Source organism: Polypterus senegalus, chromosome 4, assembly GCF_016835505.1.
Source record: "Polypterus senegalus isolate Bchr_013 chromosome 4, ASM1683550v1, whole genome shotgun sequence".
Taxonomy (NCBI): domain Eukaryota; kingdom Metazoa; phylum Chordata; class Cladistia; order Polypteriformes; family Polypteridae; genus Polypterus; species Polypterus senegalus.
In genome coordinates this window covers 19,337,587-19,354,119 of record NC_053157.1, presented here as the reverse complement: position 1 = coordinate 19,354,119, position 16,533 = coordinate 19,337,587, and the positions used below count along the sequence as shown (strand labels likewise).

Genomic DNA, 16,533 nt, shown 5'->3' with positions numbered 1-16,533 from the left:
TGAAGAAACACTGAGAATATTCTTTGTTTCCAGAAATTTCTAGCAAAAGGCAGCCAAGCCGCAAGTTGAACACCGATTGGTTAATGAAAGAAAACATGTTATAAAAATGTTATAACAAGCATTACCATACCCTCATACTTGAAACACCATAACAGCTGTACCCCAGCCACCCTGGAGCAACACTTTGCCGACCCCCTCAATTCTAGGACTTTGGAAGTGCCCCCCACACCTCACCCTTCCATATTTCTGTAGGTTCTGACAGTGCCTGGAGAAGCTAACGGCCAGAGCACCGAGAGAAACTGAGCTAACAGCAGCATTTGTCCATCAAACCTCAAGTCAGGTTTTCCTGGTAGAACCCTTGGTACATTATGCTCAATGATTTTTTCATACAAGTTAAATATAAAATAATTTTGTGTTGTGATGGTTTCATTTTTTTCGATGTTATATTGTTGCTGTTATGGCTTTTAACGAGTACTGGCCGAAGCCCGCCATAGCATACGGTGGTGTAAGAATAGGAACGGAAAACAGTGAGAAAGGAATTCAGTATAACAAAGACTTAGGAAACCACCATCGCAGTATAATGAAAATAGCAAGGAGCGAAACCAATGCCAACGGTCGAGAGAGTACCTTCCTGTAGCAGGCTACGGAAAACATAGACATATATAGATAGACGCCGCTTTCACTGTGCTGCCCAGTCGACACGATAAGTCAGCACGTCCGCCCTATTGCGAGTGATAAAAGTGCCATTTAAACTAATACAGGTAGACATGGAAACTGGGTTTTCTGATGAAAAAACAATAACATTTTAAAAAGTATCGTTTACATACAACAGATTTTGGCGAATCGTTTACATGCAATTATTTATATCCATTTATACACTAATAATGGCAATTATTAAATAATAATATTAATTATTATTATTAAATAATTCCTCCCATATAAGTAACATTTCTCGGACTGCATACATCCATCTCCGAAACATTTCTAGACTTCGTCCTGTTCTTACGCAACACACTACTAAAGTATTGGTTAATGCCCGAGTCAGGGCGGCACGGTGGCGCAGTGGTAGCGCTGCTGCCTCGCAGTTAGGGGACCTGGGTTCGCTTCCCGGGTCCTCCCTGCGTGGAGTTTGCATGTTCTGCGTGGGTTTCCTCCGGGCACTCCGGTTTCCTCCCACAATCCAAAGACATGCAGGTTAGGTGGATTGGCGATTCTGAATTGGCCCTAGTGTGTGATTGGTGTGTGGGTGTGTGTGTTTGTGTGTGTCCTGCGGTAGGTTGGAACCCTGCCCAGGATTGGTTCCTGCCTTGTGCCCTGTGTTGGCTGCGATTGGCTCCGGCAGACCCCCCGTGACCCTATTCGGATTCAGCGGGTTAGAAAATGGATGGATGGATGGATGCCCGAGTCACCTCACGTATAGATTACTGTAATGCTATTCTATCTGTCATCCCACAAAAACGTATCCATCGCTTACAATTTATTCAAAATTCTGCTGCCAGGATAATAATCTACTGTTCTAAATCCACTGAACATACTACACCTATTCTCTCTCAACTTCACTGGCTCCCTGTTAACTACTGAATACAATACTAAATACCGCTCTGAACATTTAAAGCTCTCCACCACCTCACTGATCTCCTACAGACTGACACTCGTCTCGCTCACTCAGATTCTCATCTGCAGCTCGACTTTCTGCACCACACATCAAACTCTGTGCTCTGGGAGTTCGAGCGTCTCTCATAGTGCTCCTCAACTCGGGAATTCTCTTCTCTCTTATATACATCAGCTCGATTCAATAACACATTTTAAAATTACCCTCAAAACTTATCTTTTCAAACTGGCATACCAATTGTGAATTTTGCATTGTTACTGCCAGTTATCTTTGTTTGCTAATTATTGCTGTTTGATGGAGAGCGTCAGTGGACGCGGAAGTAGGATTAGATATGGCGGGCGGGGCTCTGTTGTGCGTATCCCATGGTCTTAGAGTTGGTGGGCGGGGCTCTGTGAGTTGGCGGGCGTGGCTCTCTGTCTTGCTTGCCCTTAGAGTTGGCGGGTGGGGCTCTCGCAGTTGACGGGCATGGCTCTCTTGCTTGCGCTCACCGTCTTGCGTGCCCTTAGTGAATTATATATATATATATATATATATATATATATATATATATATAGATTATAAAGGCCTTGTCACAATACATGATTTTTTTTTTTTAGTGGTAGACTTTATTTAGTTAATCTAAGCAAGTCAGGCAGTCAAAGCATTCATGTAATTTGACGCTCCCAGAAATGCAGTCCAAACAGTCTGCAACTTGCACAAATGCGGGTTCTGTGTGTGTGAGAGGGGAAAGCCAGTGCGCGCTCACATGGGTGATACAATGCCTACAATGCTGCTACAAAGAATAAAGAAACATGGGGGGTTTGGATTTTGCAAACAGAAGACAGGCTCAGTGTAATATCTTGTGTTTTATGTACTATGACAGAATGGAAAAAAGAAAAAAGGCTAGTGGATGTAGCTGAGCTCATGGACCTGAAATGCATCCAACAACACTGGCTGGCTCTGTAGAGTAGCACTGCCATTGGTTGTCCCAATATGTTTATGTATGTATGTGAAAATGTGAAAATATGCTGGACAATTGTCATTGAGTTGTCCAATTTCTCATTCCCTGCTATTTCCAGCTGTGTACTCTCATGTCCCCTTGGACTAGAAGTCTTAAAATGTTATGCCAGAACCACCTGTCCACAGTGAATTTTCCAACACCTAATATGGTTGATACATGAAGCTAACACCACCCTGCTGGACACACCCCTACAAAGTTTTTTTTTTTTTTGTTATTTTATAGTTTTCATTAACTATTAGCTACATAACCTGTCAAATACAGCTAATATAGTAAATTTTGAAATATTTGATATCTCTTTCCTTATGTTTACTTTCAGTGGTTTTGTCCTACGCCTTTCTTCAGTATCCTTAGCCTGTCTTGGCTCTTGATTGTGTTCCCATAATGCTTGCTACTCACATTCCTAACAATTTGAGGCATGTTGCTTCCCTTCCTGTCTGCTTTTTGACACCCACCAATGGTAGATGGGCCCCCATTACCAGCTATGAAAACACCATCAATATTCTTGCGAATACCTCACGTGTCTGAAGGTTACTGTCTGCGATCCTGCTTCGGCCTTCCTTGCATAGACTCATTCGTGTTTGACTGAGGAACCAAAGCCAAACTGACCAATCAAACTGCTTTGAGGGACCATACACAGTTGAGTGTTTTATTATATACTGTAGATTCAGTTTCAACAATTACTCAACAAGATAATCCATGGGTACTGAATTAAATGGCAGTGTCAGCCTCAAGACCATCACACCACCCTGTAATATTTTAAGATTTATTATTTCATCTTATATACTTTTAAATTTTGAAGACTGAATCCCCTAATAAACAAATGTTGCCATGTGTAGTTTTTTAAATAAAATTCTAACTCATACTCTGAGCCTTTTTATAAAAGCAATTTCTGGATGAACAAAGCACCATGCATGTTTAGAACAGGTAAGATGAAATCTTACATTTTTATTTATAATCGCAGTTTCCTGACATTTACAGATAGAATACACTACAAGAAGTCAGTAAAACCACAAAACACGTGTTTGGGTGCTTTCATGTTGAAACAATTACTGAAATAGACAGTGCTTTTTACTTAAAATACTTGCTACTTCCTTAAAATTACAACAGAGAACTAGATGCATTAGTATTGTGAATTGTGAGAAGTAAACCTAGACCCTTGTCATTATGAAATACTTGAAATTACTAGCAAAACAGGTTTAAAATTATGACTCTGAACTTGAGAAGCAGAACAAACACTGAAAACAGAGGACTGAATACTAAATTATGGATGGAAAGAGACTGACACAGTTTACTCCTCCATTTTCATTATTAGTAGTTATTAAAACTCATTCATTTGTACAGATTATAAGGCAATCTAACATTTACAAAGACATTTAACCAGTTTTGCATACAAGGTAAAGACAAACCAAATTCCAAAAGCATTGACATGATGTGGAAAATGCTTAAAAAACAAAAAGGGGGGATTTGTAAACTTGCTTTGACTGGTATTCAAACATAAACATCATAAAGACAAGGAGTTTCATGTTTTACCTCAGCAGCAGAATTGTTCTTTGAAGATATATGTTTGTTATGAAACTGATGCCTGCAATATATTCCAAAAAAGCTGGGTAGTTTAGGGCTAATAATGATGTGAGAAGTTCAAATAAGAATGTGAAGTGAAACAGGTGAGACAACCATGTTCTAGAAAAGAAAAGAAAAGTTGCCTCCAAAAAACAGGCCGAGTCCTTCAAGTATGGGTCAAGCCTCGCTATTTTCCAATAGATGCAACAGCAAAAATCCAGCACATTGAGAACTATGTTTTTCTAACGAGAAATCAGGAGGATTTTAGGCATTTCACCTTCTACAGTACACAATATTATTAAGGATTCAAGGAATTTGGTCAATCTCAGTGCATAAAGGGCAAGGCACCACTTCTGAATGTGTGTGATCTCTGATCTCTCTGACGTCACTGTCTTAAAAACCTATCAGGAGTCTGTGATGGACGTCAGGACACTGTTTTTTTTTTGTTCTTTATTTTGCCTTGTACAATTTCTTGTATTAGGAATTTGTTAGTTTTCGCATGCCCCTTGGGATCAGAGCGCATGGTCAGCCATTGTACAGCGCCCCTGGAGCAATTACAGGTTAAGGGCCTTGCTCAAGGGCCCAGCAGAGTAGGATCTCTTTTGGCAATGACGTGGATTCGAACCGGCAACCTTCGGGATACCAGCGCAGACCCATAGCTTCAGAGCCACCATTCCGCCCGACATTTGGGAATAATTCAGTAAATCTTTGTCAGTGAACGCCATCTGCTGCTGCACCCAGACATGAAAGTTAAGGATTTACTATGGAAAGCAGAAGCCATACGTCAACAATGTCCAGAAGCTCTGTAGGTTTCTCGGGGCTCAGTCTCATCTAATATGGAAGGTAGCACAGTGGGAATTGTGTTTTGTGGTTTGACCAGTCAACATTTCAAATAGTTTTTGTTTTCCGGGTCAAAGAGTACCATCTAAGCTGTTATCAGTGTCAGGTCCAATCAGGTCCAAAAGCCAGCATCCACCATGGTATGAGACATATAGACAGACAGATATGAAAGGCACTATATAATAGAGAGATAGAGAGACAGACCACAATGTACTACTAGTTCTTTAGTAAATGGGATCCTGCTTTATAAACCCGAAACTATTTGATTTTTACCACAGGGGTGTCAAACTTGATTTTGTTTAGGGACAAAAATGACACGTTACTAACCTAAAGCAGGCCTAGACATTTCAGCATTTTTTAAATTTTTTTTTTTATACAACCAAGACCTCTCCTCTCCTTCTTGATCCATTCCTTGTTATTTATATATGCTATTTATCAGTTTTTCTTTCAAAAAGTTACCAGCCAAACCCGATTTGAAGATCAAGCTGCTTTAGACTAGTTTTGTCCAAAGCACAATAGGATGAATTGGTTTGGCCTAGTCTAAACTAGATTTTCCTGAAATCAGTGCAGAACTCCAGGACAAACTGATTTGTCTAAGTCTAAACTAGTTCGGCCTATTTGGGCTAGTCATGCCTCCAATTTCCAGTACATTAAATCATTTAACCTTCTTTGTTGTAGGAGTGTTTTCTGCTTTTTCAGCCTCCTCCATCACTTGTATAAGTTCTAAATATCTGTCTTTTGTAAGCACATTAAAATGAGTAAATTTCTTTGTTTCGTTTTTTCAAAATCTCTCTCCACCCCCTTTGATACCTTTGTCCACTAGTCGAAGCCTCATCCAGAATGATGAGAAACACAAAAAACAAAAAGAATAAAACAAACAAAACAAACATGCAAGATCAAAACGAATAAAACACATGTAGCCAAACACGCAAAAAACGAAATGAATAAACCGCTTGAACACTCTGCAAATTTACGGCTCATTGTGGAGTGGTGGCGGTGCACTGCGAAACATGCAGGGATGAAAGGGGCATGGACAAGGATTCCTCGAATTTGCAGGATCAGACATATTTAATGTTAAAAATCACACAAATCACTTCTGACTTGGCCAAACTGGTTTATTCTAGTACGACTGCAGGCCAGACTAGTTTAGATTAGGCCAAATCAATGTGTTGTGGGAGCTCTACATTGATTTCAGGATAATCTAGTTCAGACTAGGCCAAACTGGTTCATCCTATTGCACTTCGGACAAACTGACTTGGCCTAGCCTAAACTAGTTTGTCCTAAACTCGCAGTAACAAATATATGCTTTTGGTTAGAACACAAACCTAATGTGGTGCTCATCCTCTGATGAAGCAAAATTTGGTAGATACCAACACTCAATTTTTTCTAGATGTCTGTCTGCTAGTAGACCCAAAGCCAAAATCTTCACCGAGTACAAAAGTTACAATCGAGGGAGTGCAGCAGTTGGACAGCCCAGTTGGATCATACAAACCGAATTCGAAGATAGTGAACACATTTAACAAAAGTAGAAAAGCAAATAAATGCATTTTCTATTCACAACGAACAATCAAGAACAAAAATGTCCAACATGAGAAAATAAATAAGCAAGACACCAAATATATGGTATGGGTTTGACAACAAACCTAATATGGTACTCCCAGAGTGTTGTGTATCCTCCAAATCAGCAATTTTAGGTAGAAACCATAACTTAATTTTTGTTACCTGGGAAGAGGCAGCTCAAACTCCTCATGGTTCTCTTTCCACTTTTTGCCACGTTTTTGCTTCAATGAGGAATCCTGGGGTGCTTCTTCATCACTGCTGTCTCCAAGGGCACTGTCTGAACTCTCGTTTCTGGGTAAGTCTCTTTCGGTTTTAAAAGTGACTTCTCCATCATTGTCATTCAAGTCCCCACAGGGGACGCTAGTTGACTGCTGCCCCAAAGTAGAAACTGGATGGTGACCCCCTTCATCAGTTTTGATATTTTGACGGTTATCTTTGTAGTGTTTCTCCTTAAATTCATGGTAGCTTATATCCATTTCCTTCTTTCTGCTCTCGACATCAGAGTCAGGAGACAGAGAGCTTCCAATTTTAAATGTTACTTTCTGGAAATAGGGATTCTGCCGAACAGACGCTCCTGGACAAGGCAGAGCTTGTGAGAGGGTTCTACAGGTTTTAGGACTGCCCAAGGTTTGAGTGTTCGAGCAATCCGAATGTTTGAATGCATGAAACCCAGCCATTGCTGCTCCAGTTACATTGATTACAGTTTCCCTTTTCACCTCTTGTGGGATACCTGTGACCTGTCGGCAGACTTGTAAGCCGTCATCACTGGTAAGAACAGGATGCTCTTCCTGAGGGTCCAAAAGATCGGAGTTGTCTGTGTCACAGTCAACAGGTAGCTCTTTTTTTCGGGGTTTGTTAAAATAGGTGGAATTTTCAACACACTGCACATCAGAGTTACCAGACAGCTTTCTGGAGTTTTCTCTCAGTTTGTCAGTGGTTTCTTGGAGAGACTCATTCTGGACAGTGACTACGACATACTCTGATTCTTCTACCTCACCCTTCTCCAATGTGGTAAAAAAATTAGTACCAGGAGAAACATGTTCATCCTGCTCCGCTTTCTCAGATGTGCTCAGATGGATTTCTTGCAGTTCAGAGCAGCGGATAAAGTAAGTAAGGATGTACAAGACTCTCTGGACCAGCTCTCGACGCTTTCCTAAAACCACTGTCCGTGTTAGACGCACAGGAGAGCCAATAGCTCCATAAAGATCGCCTAAAGGGAAGAGGAAGGGTGGAGATTAGATATACAGATAATATGATAATACTTTGTTTGCCATCAAGTGGGAATTAAGCCTTTACAGAAGCACAAGAGAAATAGAAATACAGTAAGAAACAGCAACCACCCAAATACACACAAGAACGTCTGGCTTGGAGAATGATGAGAGAGCTCTTCTTGTTTAATAACAGGTTTTGTAGGTGGGAATAAGATGGATCAGATTTTGTTCAGATCTGCCCAGTTGTGCCACAGGTTTACATTTAAAAACATTATTTGAATAAAGAAGGTCCAACTTGTCGAGTCCATGTATGGAACATGACACACATTGATGGAAGTTTGTCATTGTTCCTTTTCGAAGCTCCCCTTAGTTGAAGTCACCACACGCTAGAACTACAGAGTAAGGGTGGCATTTAATCAATGAGTTTTAACAGATCCATCTAAGAAGAAGAATAACTAAAGCGTTTATGAAATTCTCAGCATTTTGGCTTTCATTATACAGTAGTTTTAGAACACCTTAAATCTTCCAGTTTTTCTTCAAATATAATCAGTTGATATGCAAGGAATGAACTAGAATGGTGAAAAGGTAAGCAGTAAACCGCCAGAGGTTTAAATTTAAAGTTTAGGTTAGCAAAAACTGAAGAGAGAGAATTTCAGAAATTTACAAATGGGCCTTCTTCAGGAAACATCTAATAAATTACAACCTACTGATGTTCTGCAGAAATTAAAAGTAAAATGAAGCCTTACAAGTTGAAGCAAACAATTTACACAGGTGTCCCTACTTCTATTGATTACTTAAAAACACCTCTGTCTGTCTTAAAGCAGAGTTGGAACAGACTGTGAAGTACAACTTGGGCAATATTCCAGTGATAATGCCAAGAAAACGGCAATTAACAAATGAAATGAGACGGAGCATTATTACCCCTAGAAGAGCATATAGGCCTTTCATTTAGTGAAATTGCAAAACAATCAAAGCTGTCAGTGAGTACAGTAGTGTCCTACAAAATCCAAAGGCAATTGGAAACTGGAAGAAACTCTGATAGGAAGACAGCTGGCAGTATTCTTTGGACAAATGAAACTAACATCAATATGAATTAGATTGCTGGATAAAGAAGAGTATGGAGAAGAGAAGGAATGGCTCATGATCTGTAGCATACCACAACATCTGTGAAACATAGTGGAGGCAGTGTTATGGTATAGGCAAGACAGACTGCAAATGGAAGTCAGTCAGTGGTGTTTATTGATTATATGACTGCTGGCAGGACTAGCAGGATGAATTCTGAAGTGTACAAAGCTATACCGTTGGCTCAGATTCAGCCAAATTCCACAAAACTGATAGCTGATGTTTATGGTATAGATGGACAATGAGCCAAATCATATTATGACAGCAAGCCAAGTGGAATAAGCAATGAAGTGGAAGGCAAACAAGTGGAATATTCGTCAATGGCCAAGTCATTCAAGTACCCTCAACCCAACTGGACATGTATTTCACTTGCTGAAGACAAAACTGATGGCAGAAACTTCAATGAACAAGCAGCACCTGAAGACAGTAAAGGCCTGGCAAAGCATCACTAGGGTGTTAACTCAGTACTTGGAGAAGGGTAAGGGTTCAGACTTCAGGCAGTCATTGACTGCAAAGGTTTTTCAACCAAATTTTTAAAATGACCCTTATGTTTATGATTATGTTAATTTGTCCAAATACTTTTGAGCTCCTGAAAAGGAGGGGGACCACGTATAAAAACGGCTGTTTTATCTAAATGGCTCGTACAATGGTTTTGTTAAACCCCTTGAATTAAAACTGCAAGTCTACACTTCACATCTTGGTTGCTTCATTTACTGTGGTGACGCAGAGAGACAAAATTATGAAAATTGCATCACTGTCCAAATACTTATGGACCTAACTGTACCTACCATGTTAATGTACTAAGTGTGATTTCTCAAGAAAGTTATTAAAACAAAGGGGGTGATTACTTATCAATAAAAGGATAATTTTGGTATTTTTCAAGTGGAGTTATTTTTTCAAATCATGGCATACATTAATTTGCCACAGTCAACTATGTTCTTAAGTGAAGCATTTTTTATATAATTTAAAAAAAAAAAAAAAAGTGCCTGCTCTTGTGGTTTCAAATAACATCCATGAAGAATCCTAATCGTGACAGTCCTTAGCTTCCATGCAGGCTACCTATGCCCTTAAAGTAAGCAATCTTGCAACCACACACATATTGACACTGGTATGAGCTTTGAAATCACACAATTCAGTTGGTCAAGTATTGTGTTTATTTTAAACACAGCTCTTTTGGTGATAAAATGCCGGGCAAAGCTAAACATCTATCAAGGTTCTGTCTGCAAGAATATACAGAATGTAATTCAATAAGAAGTTAGTGACATGTAAAATATGTAACAAATGAGGACTTTTAGGAATAAGTCAGGACACCCATACTAGGGCTAATTTGTGGGATATCTGCTCTACTCTTAAACACAGCCTACATTTGCGCACACCATTTACAATTTCAGCAATGACATTATAACCATCACAAGAGGGCAGCATTGTTCTATAGTAACATGCAAAATAAGATTATGTAACATAGAGAGGGAGAGAGAAGAACTCACATCAGTCCGGCTAACTTCCATTGGTTAGAGTAGTTAGGCCATACAAACAGAGTAGCTACACAAAGGTCTGTCATTGGACTTACCGAGCTGTGCCCAGAGTGGGTTATAAGGGTGAGATTTGGACAGCATATCCACAGAGAGTGAGGTGTGCTTTTCGGAGAATGCCTTAATGGGAGGATGATCATTTGGCATTACAGTTGGAACCCAGGCCAGATGGTTGGTTAGAACTGCTGTTAGTAAAGCTGACAGAAACCTTTTTGAGGGCAAACAGGAACAAAGACAACTAATCATTAATAAACTAGTAACAAGCCAAAATGAGAATTTCATGTACCTGTATTATTCTGCATTTACAGCCAAATATTAATATTATTTTGGTGGTGGCCCTGTTCTAGAAAGGTGCAATTAAACAATTTGAACAAACTTAACTAATTTAATAGATAATTCAAATAAAAAGAATTGCGATTCAAACATCACTAATGTCTAAAATAAAATAGTTAATTCTGCCTATCATTAAAAGGGTCAGTAATGTTACTTAACACATGGTGGCACAGCTCCAAAGTCCTGGGCTCAAACTACTGCTCAGACGCAACATATGTAGAGTTTGCATGCTTCTTTGCTTTCTCTGCGGCCCAACTTTGACTTTACTGATCTTCCTTAAAACTTGATGAAGGGTCTACTGGACTTCAGTGTTTGGGCTTTACAAAAGGGTAATGAGACATATTAGTATGCCAACAATGAAGATGTAAAGAGTGTTGTTCTGAGTACATTGTAGGCACCCCATATGTTAGTTAGGCCCACTAATCAGTCCACAATGTCACAGTGGCACACAGATTATTTGGGTTAGGTTGTACTGTTACTACTTCTCTTGATCCCAACCCCTCACTTTTATAATAAAACCTTTTTAAGTTTTATTGGATTTTACTGGCACCAGAAGTGGTAATAAGTCTTATGAAATGGAATACACAAGCAAGAATTTCAGTGTGCTATCTATAAGTGATAAAAATGTAACTACTTTAGTTTTCCTCCCATATTAGGAAAGCCTTCCCCATCACAGGATGAAACCCTGGACACATTGGAAGAGGATGGTGGTAAAAATTAGACACCATCATGAAAGATGCCCTCCAAGGGGCACTCTCTTGTGCTAAGAAGCACCTCTGGGGGTCTTTTCTGTCCACTGTTATCAGGAAATTCAATGCTTCCTCCCAACGTACTCATCAAGTTAATTTTGAAATTTGTGCACAATATATATTTATTAATTTAGTAGTCGTCCCCCATGGCTCCTCCCGTGTAGTAATGAAACAGGACAAGGAGGGCCCTGCCCAGCTCCCCACTCCTGATGTCACACTGCCCCCTCCTTGCCTCACAGCCTCTGTTTTGCATTAACGCAGATACAGTATATCACTCCTGCAAGCGAACTATGATTCTTAGCACGATGAGAGAAGTCGCAAAATCAAGCAGAATGTTCAAGCAAATTCTAGAAAAAAACCCGATCTAAATCCATTAAGTAGTTCTCTCATTTGCTACCTTAGCAGAGGGGTAAGATAAATTTTATATAATCTAATCTAATAGCCAGGGCTATGTGCACACTATTATGTTTTTACTTAAAGAAAAAAAAAAATCTCTGTCCACACTAACGATTTCACATCATTTATGAAAAGTATCTTTATTCACACTAAAATGACTGAAAACGCAAATGATGAGGCCGTTCATTTATGATGGCCATGGACAGGAAGAAACAGGAAGAGAAAAGTTTCCTCCTTGAAGGGATGGTAATGCTGCCGGCTATGAGATTTACCTCAAAACTGTAGTGACCAGCAAATTTGTCTTTTGGACATGTATGCAGCATTCAAACTGTACAAAACACAATTCAGATGCACACAGGTACGCAACACAAGCGCCACGGAAAGCAACTCTTCTGTGTCTGCTATGTTTAAATATAGTCTTCTGGGAAGGGGGACCAATCAGGGGATGAGATGTTGTATTTGGAAGGATTTAATCAGAGAAAGGCTACACTATAAGCAGGAACAAATCTGAACGGGATTAGAGTCTTTGTTTCCAAAAGTCAATGTTTTTACCCATCTGCACTGCAACGCTGAGCTGAAATTTTCAAAAGTATACAACCATAAAGAGCTTTTTCTGAAGTTTATGTTTTCAAGGGTTAAAAATGCCAGGGTGCTGGTGGCACTTAGGCTTATTTTGCTCAACTGGAAGAATTCAAACTCACTTTTCTTTAGTCAGTGGGTAACTGATGTTATTTATACATTATCTAAAATTCTCACTTAGAAGATCTGTAGAAAACTTTTTCAAAACCTGGCTGATCAATAAAATTTTAGAATAGGCGTTTAAAGCATTGAGCAAGTGGATTCTCTCCCCTCTTTTTAATTCTATCTATTTGTATTCATTTACTTATCTACATATTTTTACTATTACTAAAGTTTTATTCTATTGGCCTAGCTCTCTTTCTCATGGGTGGGGGTTGATTTGTTTCAAACCTAGTTTTGTTAAACTTGACTTGCTTGTATGGAATATTATCCAATTTTAATAAAATTAATAACATGTTAAAAAAATCCAGGGTGGGGGGGATGAAAATTGAAAACTAATGTCTGCTTTTTTTAAAACGAAAATGTAGTATAGACATAGCATACTTTGCATATATTTTGTCTGTAGCATTCTTCTAAATACAGCAGGATGTTTCTCTTACACTGAAAGGTACTTTTTGCTGTTTTTTTTTCTTTTCTTTTACTGCAAGATGTCCAGTTCTATAAAAAGTACAACTTCCTTGGAAGTTTTCACATTTGTCAAAAAAGCGAAATTACGTCCACTCTGATTCAATGTTGTCTAACAATAAAATGTGTAAACTTCACAGATAAATTACATTTCTTTTCCGTCTTTGAACAACATTTCCAAATACAAAGCTGAAGAAGCAGATATTAGACAGCAGTCTGGATGGTTTTATTTCAATATATGCAGAATGTGATTCAAGCATGCTTTTTTTTACAATATACTGTATGAGAGAACTAAAATAAAGATGGCACAGTAGTGCATTGGTTAGCACTGCTGCCTCATCACTCCAGAGACCTGGATTCAGTTCTGGGCTGGGCATTTTCTGGGTGCTTTAATAAACATTTGGGATATGGGAGAAAGTGGAATCAATATGGGCAAGCTACAGAAACACTGGGAGGACAGACAAATTCTGTACAGTACGTGTCTGGGCCAGGAAATAAGCAGACTATGACTAGGTATGTCACTTAATGTTTACTGCCATTATTTCAAGCCATACCAAAATCACAAAAAACTGATTTGGTGATTACAGTACCTAACAAATCTTGTAAAGCTTAATGCTTATTTGCATGTTTTACACACATGTTGACTATATTTTTATTTAGAATGTGTTTTTTTCTGTTTAGATTTTTATAAACACGAAAAGGTTGCACTTGTTGTCTTTACAGAACTCCTTAACCATGCAACTTTATTTTACTTTTTTGATTTGTCTTTTAAAAAACATTTAAACTAATACAACTGTAAGCTTTCTCAATAACAGCCTAAAGTACGGGAGACACTCTGAAATCAGTGAAAGCGTGTGACACATTTGTAGGTCAGTAGGTCCAAGATCACTTACTGATTTTTGGAGCTCTGTTCTATCAACAAAGTAAGCTCTTTCATAAAACGCTGGCAGAGTGGTTTCTTTTCTGAGGTATGAGACATCATGGTTAGCCACACTGGCTCAGAGATCCTAGGTGCCATATAGAGATTCCAAACAGTTGTCCTATTTCAATGCAAAAAGAGAAAAGAAATAAGAAATTAAGCAAAATGGTAGATACAGGTACTGTAGATATGATGTTATGACATGGACAAGCAGACAGACAGATGGACAGATAGGTATGTTTTTGTGTGTGTTTGTATTTATATATAAATAGACTAGGAGGCTAAAATGTGATAGATGTTAAAAAGCACTATGATAGACAGATGTGAAGGTATGATTAAAATATGTGAAAGACAAATGCAAGACAGACAGGGGTATGAAAATCCCTGCATAATCTATAGAAAGATATTAATGGTAGCTTATAAAATAATGGGATAAGTGTTAAAAGTAATATTATGATTGATAACTGTGGATGTGAATCAATGTGAAGGAGACTAAAAGGAGATATGACTGAAGTGTTATGAACAGAATTAGTCCAGTGAACTGAGACAATGACTGTAAAATGAGTTCATCAGGAACACATGGACACAGTTGGGAACTGTTAAAGTTAAATTTTGCACAAACATTGGGTAGTTTTTTGTTACACAGAGAACCACAGACATGTGGAATAGGCTGCCAAATAGTGTGGTTGACAGTAAGATTTTAGGCACTTTTAAAACTCGACTTGATGTTATTTTAGAAGAATTAAGTGAATAGGACTGATGAGCTTTGTTAGGCTAAATGGCCTGATCTCGTCTAGATTGTTCTATTGGTCTAATGAATGGGATGGATGGATAGATAGATAATTGTTAATGATGATTTTTTTTTTTTTTTGAACAGATTGGTAGTTTTAATGACAGTCCAACATATTTGCTTACTTACTTGGCAGAGCAATCAAGAAAGTTATTTCAGATTAACTGGATAATAGTCCTCTAACACTTTGAATAGGGTTGTCAAAAATGATCAGGTAAATTGCCATAGAAAGAAAAAGATAGACAGACAGACAGACAGACAGACAGACAATGAAATGTAAGATAAACAGATTATATGAAAGGCACCATATAATCAACAAGTAGACTGTGAACGTTACTATATGATTGACAGACAGGTGTGAAAGGAATAACAACAGATGACACAATCCAATAGATAAAACACATCATATAATACAAAGATATGAAATATACTGTATAAAATAATCTAATAGATATTCAAGGCACTGTGACTGAGTGCTGTGAATGCACTATATGACTGCTCAGTGTGAAAATGAAAGCAAGCTAGCGGACAGACACTACATAATCTATAGACAGATATTAAAGATACTGTATAAGATTATTGTTAAAGGCAATATATGATAGGTGTATGATGAATAAGGCATTAATGTTAGATGCAATGAGGACAATATGATTTACAGATACAGTGGACATGAAAAGTGCTAAATGATAAATACACATTTGAAAAGTACTATACAGTATGAATGATAGACAGAGCCAATATAATTAAACTAAAAAAAATCAAGGTAATAAACTTTTGAGTATTCTAATAGTGTACTACAGCAATCCAAGTAGTTTATTCCATATGGAGACCAATCACCTGAATTCACCAAGAGCATCCATAACCCGACATAAGTAAACTTGAACTCTCTGACTGGATTCAGCTATCTTCCGGCAAAGAATCATGGCCTGCAATGAGGTGAGAAGACAGATAAGACAAGTCAGTGCTGTTGTTTTTCTCCTATAAAACTAATTCTTTGAATCCTATGGTAAACATAAAAAATACAGCATGCATTATATTAAATAATGACATTAAATTAGGGGACAATATAACAACTGCTGCTTTCAAGAAGTTGAAGAACTATTTAAGTTATATAAATACTTCTTTGGACATGATCTTTATTTTACATATTATTTAACTTATCTTAAGTAATGCTTTAATTTTACTAATTTAACATTTGAAGGACTACAATGTGTGTACCTATTCACTTTAAAACAACAACAACAACATTTATTTATATAGCACATTTTCATACAAACAGTAGCTCAAAGTGCTTTACATATTAAAGAATAGAAAAATGAAAGACATAATTATAAAAAAATAAATCAACATTAACATCGAATAAGAGTAAGGTTCAATGGCCAGGGGGGACAGAAAAAACAAAAAAAACTCCAGACGGCTGGAGAAAAAATAAAATCTGTAGGGATTCCAGACCATGAGACCGCCCAGTCCCCTCAGTGCTGTATATCCATTACTGTGCATCGCTTGCTAAGAGACCCTTTCCTATTATTAAAATTAGTTCATGTGCCCCCTTGTCAAATTTAAACCAACTTGATCAAGTCAGGAAGGCTCAAATGCAACTTGTTTTTGTTTTCCTTTTCAAAAAGTAAAATTTAAAACATGAAGCAACACTGAGCTCAAACAATGGAATATACTTTAAAATTTATATTGCTCTTCCCACTTTCTAC

General features: G+C 38.1%; 1 protein-coding gene across 5 annotated transcripts in view; it reads right to left on the bottom strand.

Annotated features, from left to right (window-relative positions):
• The window catches only part of LOC120527174 (folliculin-interacting protein 2-like), a 132,910-nt gene that overhangs the window by 22,625 nt on the left and 93,752 nt on the right, over window positions 1-16,533 (bottom strand). For all 5 annotated transcript variants that reach the window (XM_039750311.1, XM_039750313.1, XM_039750314.1 and 2 more), the window contains 4 exons: window positions 15,665-15,753; window positions 14,012-14,158; window positions 10,476-10,645; window positions 6,735-7,782 (listed from right to left, as the gene is read on the bottom strand). In XM_039750311.1, coding sequence (XP_039606245.1) covers window positions 6,735-7,782; window positions 10,476-10,645; window positions 14,012-14,158; window positions 15,665-15,753 — 1,454 coding nt within the window. The remainder of the gene's footprint in view (window positions 1-6,734; window positions 7,783-10,475; window positions 10,646-14,011; window positions 14,159-15,664; window positions 15,754-16,533) is intronic.